A 4,078-nucleotide genomic window follows, 5' to 3' on the forward strand; every position below is an offset into this window, starting at 1 on the left:
CCGACTCTATGACCATGATACTGATGCTCCATACACAAATTTCACTCGCAACCCCGTGATCAATCATGAAGAGACCACAGAATAATTCCACTTAAGTATAGTCACAAGTCTGGACCATGGAGTGTGTGTTCTCCACGGATAGCCCAAGGACTGAATTAAACAGACAAAACAGAAGCGTTCTTATCATTCAGTCAATCAATAGTACTGTTGTCAATTTTTACCAGATGTGGCGGCCATACCCTGAGGTGCTGATGACATATTGACATTGTTCGCGCCTCCTTGATCGGCCACGAGGGGAGATAACCAAGGCCGGCCTCTGTCGATTGCAGCCTGGAGGGCCAGGTAAGGGGAAGCCCGGGACTCGGCGTCTGCATCCATGGTGGTGCACAACTTGTGTGGCGGTGTATGGCACGCTTGGCCCAGAGCTACGTCCACCCCGCCGGCGAGCGCAGGGGCGCTCCCCGCCAAGGATCCAGCAACCCGACCAATGAGTCGAGCTTGCACGGAGAGGGAGGCGGGGAACGGGTTATGCGTGGTGGATCGCGACGGGCTCGCTTTTAAGGAACTGTCCACGCGCCCGTGGTGGATTGTTTCAAAGAGTGACCTCGGAGGGAGAGCACGGCGACGGATCAGCACGAGCGAGGATCTTGGGGCGTGGTGGCTTGACGGTGGCCAACCGAGCGTCACGGGAGGAAGAAGGAGAAGATTAGGGACAAATGAAGAGGGGAAGGAGGACAGGGAGGCGGATGACCGGAGAAGAAGACCGGTCTCGGGCTAATGGCCGGAGAAGAAGACCGGCCGCCGGCGGTGGCGCCATGCCCGTGCGAATCGAGCAGAGCACACATCAAAGGGAAGGAGACCCATGTGTTTACCAATTAGCCACTCTAGAAATGACTGTGGGTCGAATAAACCAAAGCACAGGGTCTTTTTTTGTGAAAATGGAAGTTTTCTCATAATCCATTTAAAAAGGGATTGTGGGCTTCAGTTACCAAAAAGTACAAGGAAACTTTTGCAAAAATGTCATGCCGGTGAACGGGCAGAAGGGATTGGTGCTTTATTATCAGGTAAAGATAGAGACTACAATATGGTTTGATGTTTAAAATTATTAGAATGAGTTAATGGTATTAAAAACTCACACATAAATATTTCCCCTGAAAATAAATAGTAATATGTTAACATATGGGTCAAATAAAAACTTTTCGCATATACAACAATATGTAGCCGATATATCTCATGACATCTACAAGGGGGGCCCTCTGTTAATGGATTAATCACGGAGGTTTAATTCAAGGAAATCATCCAAGACAGAATTACAGGGTTATATTACCAAATAATATATAAGAGGTAAAAATTAAAGGGATGAGATCAAATTAAAGAAAGGCAAATTTCAAACAAACACTGGATAATTCATTGATTAGCAAATCCAACTCATTCTACATTTTTGCATAGGGAAACATAACTCCATATTTTTGTTGACAAATGAAGAAACCAAACCAGACTAAGAAAGTCTTGGTGGCGATCTAATACACGGTGAATCTGGTAACGGCCTTGGTTCCCTCGGAGACGGCGTGCTTGGCAAGCTCGCCTGGAAAGACAAGGCGCACGGCAGTCTGGATCTCCCGGGAGGTGATGGTGGGCTTCTTGTTGTAGCGTGCGAGCTTTGCCGACTCTCCGGCGAGCTTCTCGAAGATGTCGTTGATGATGGAGTTGATGATGGACATTGATTTGGAGGAGATACCCATGTCCGGGTCAATCTGCTTGAGCACCTTGAAGATGTAGATCTTGTATGTCTCGTTGCTCTTCTTGGCCTTCTTCTTGCTAGTCTCGCCCTCCTTCCCGGGCACGCGCTTCTCCACCTTGGGCTTCTTCTCGGCCTTGGGCGCCATGGTGGTTTCTAGGAGGAGAGGCGAGAGACTGGATTGGCGGCGCAAAGGTGGGAGATTTGCGTTTAGGGTTTGAGGTGTGGGTTTGAGGGGACGCTAGGAATATATAGGCGTGCGCGAAGGGCGTGATTGGTGGAGAGGGCTGGGGTTCGGATCGTTGAGGTGGCAGGGTGTGGGGTGTTGGATTTGATGGACCGTCGGATTTGGGTGCGCGGATGGGGTGGATCTGTGTGGGTAGGTGTAACCTTGTGGTTTTGTGGTGAGTTTACGCGGTAACCGAAAATTTGGGATGTGGAATTCGAGCGGGAAGGTCTATTTTGGGTGCTTTGTGATGGATTGGAGTGCGAAGGGGGGGGACTGTGTGGTGATTTGGATTTGCTGGGGATTTTTAAGTGGAATTGGGATTGGGTAAAGGGTGTGTATTCAGTATTTTTCCGTTTGATTCGATTCGGTTTATTCGGTTTTTGGTTTTTATGGTTTTATACATAGACACGGCTCGATTCCTACAATAACCATTTAATTTTGCCTCGGTTTTGATAATAACCAAAGTTGACGTGAACTTTTGAACAACAAATAAATTTTAGTCACATGATTCGGTTTATGTATGTAGGTTAGAGTTTTCTTGTGAGAACTGCACGAGGGCGGCGGGGTGCCGACTTTTGTTGGGTTTTGAGGGTTTTAGGATATGGAGCGGTGGGAATATCACCATAGGCTAACTTTCTGCAACATGGCCCTTGTTGCAATTCTACGGAGCGCAAGAGAGGGTTTGTTGCATACAGGTAAACAAAGTCAACCTAGCGTCTTCCATGCCCCTGATCGGATCGAAAGCAACGTACCCCACATTGCATTATTCCATCTGGCCAGTTGCCGGGAGCGTCGTCACTAGCGAGCCGTGCGTCCGCTGCTGTGCCCCTTCCCTTCCTCCTCCACCTCTCTTCTCCTCGCATTTGCAGGCAACCACAAACGCTAGGTGCCGCAACCGACAATGGGACGTCACCAGATCTGGCCAGACACGACCGCTGACGATGCACCATCGCTGAATATGGCAAGGCACAACCACCCAGGACGTGTCGTCGTCGGATCATCTCACCCTGCGGCGTCGCGACCACCATGGAAGCCGTCACGGCCGGCTCCGGTCGTCATTGCCATGCGCCCTACCTCCCTTGCAGCCTTGTCACCCTGCAACAGGGGTCATGTTGCAATTGCAACATAACTCTTGTTGCAATCTCGATGGACACAATCGTGAGCTACAGTATTTTTTCGCAACATTTTTTTGCAACAAGGCTTTTGTTTCAAGATATATTTCTGCAACAAGGGTCTTCTTGCCATCATGAACTCAGGTTGAATGGTTGGCGACCCACCCGGTCCTTTTAAAAGATCAGCCAGCGAACGAGCACTCCCCTTTTTTATAGGAGTTAAAGGTTTTGAGAGGTGCTTAACCCCTTAAAAGGAAGCGAAACGATGTTCCTTAGTCAACTAATTACTTCACACACATCGATCGTCTCCACAGTCATTTGATCCAAGTTTTATCGGGCGGCCGTTAGCACATGCCCGATGTCACATACGTCTTGCAGTACGACTCATGTTGCAGACTGGCCAAGCATAACATGGGGTCTGTTGTGGACAGGTCGACTAGAGAGAGAGAGAGGGAGGGAGGGAGGGAGAGAGAGAGAGAGGCGCTGACGATGGGCTTTGCTGCATGACTCGTGTCAGACAGTCTAAGCGCAACATGACTCGTGTCACAATGGTGAAAAATGCTTAGGAACTAACATAGTTCATGTTGCAACCCACCGAGCACAACACGACCCATCTTGCGTCTAGATGGGGGACAAATGCAGGAACTTCATGCAGTCACAATACATATCAGGTTGCATTGATAAAAAAACGCTTCAGTACAAAGCACAACACGTCTCATGTTACAAACCCCCGAACACAAACGCTTCAGTCATGTTACAAACCCCGAGCGCAAAACGTTGTTCAAGCGCAACGCGCCTCATGTCACAAACCTCCGAGCGCAAAATGAGCCGTGTTGCCAACGGCTGGAGACACGGCCTGTTGACGCGATGGGTACGACACGACCGTTGTCCGCACTATTCAACAACTGTCTCGTAGTGCTCGCATTTATTCTGAATTTATTTTAGAATATTCGGCAATACACTTTCAGTGAGAAGAGACATTCCCGTCAACTATAAGGC

The 4,078-nt window shown here is 49.0% G+C and overlaps 1 protein-coding gene across 1 annotated transcript; it reads right to left on the reverse strand.

Moving 5' to 3' along the window:
• Positions 1–1,385: 1,385 nt before the first annotated feature.
• LOC125548800 (histone H2B.6) lies at positions 1,386–1,974 on the reverse strand. The gene has a single exon (XM_048712341.2). The coding sequence runs from the start codon at positions 1,884–1,886 to the stop codon at positions 1,521–1,523; it is 366 nt and encodes a 121-aa protein (XP_048568298.1). The 5' UTR covers positions 1,887–1,974; the 3' UTR covers positions 1,386–1,520.
• Between the last annotated feature and the right edge of the window lie 2,104 nt (positions 1,975–4,078).

This window comes from Triticum urartu, chromosome 3A (genome assembly GCF_056163025.1).
Source record: "Triticum urartu cultivar PI428250 chromosome 3A, HENAU_Tu73, whole genome shotgun sequence".
NCBI lineage: Eukaryota > Viridiplantae > Streptophyta > Magnoliopsida > Poales > Poaceae > Triticum > Triticum urartu.

What these genes read in the sequence shown, in the direction of transcription:
- LOC125548800 (XM_048712341.2), bottom strand. Translation starts at nt 1,886, where the DNA reads ATGGCGCCCAAGGCCGAGAAGAAGCCCAAGGTGGAGAAGCGCGTGCCC.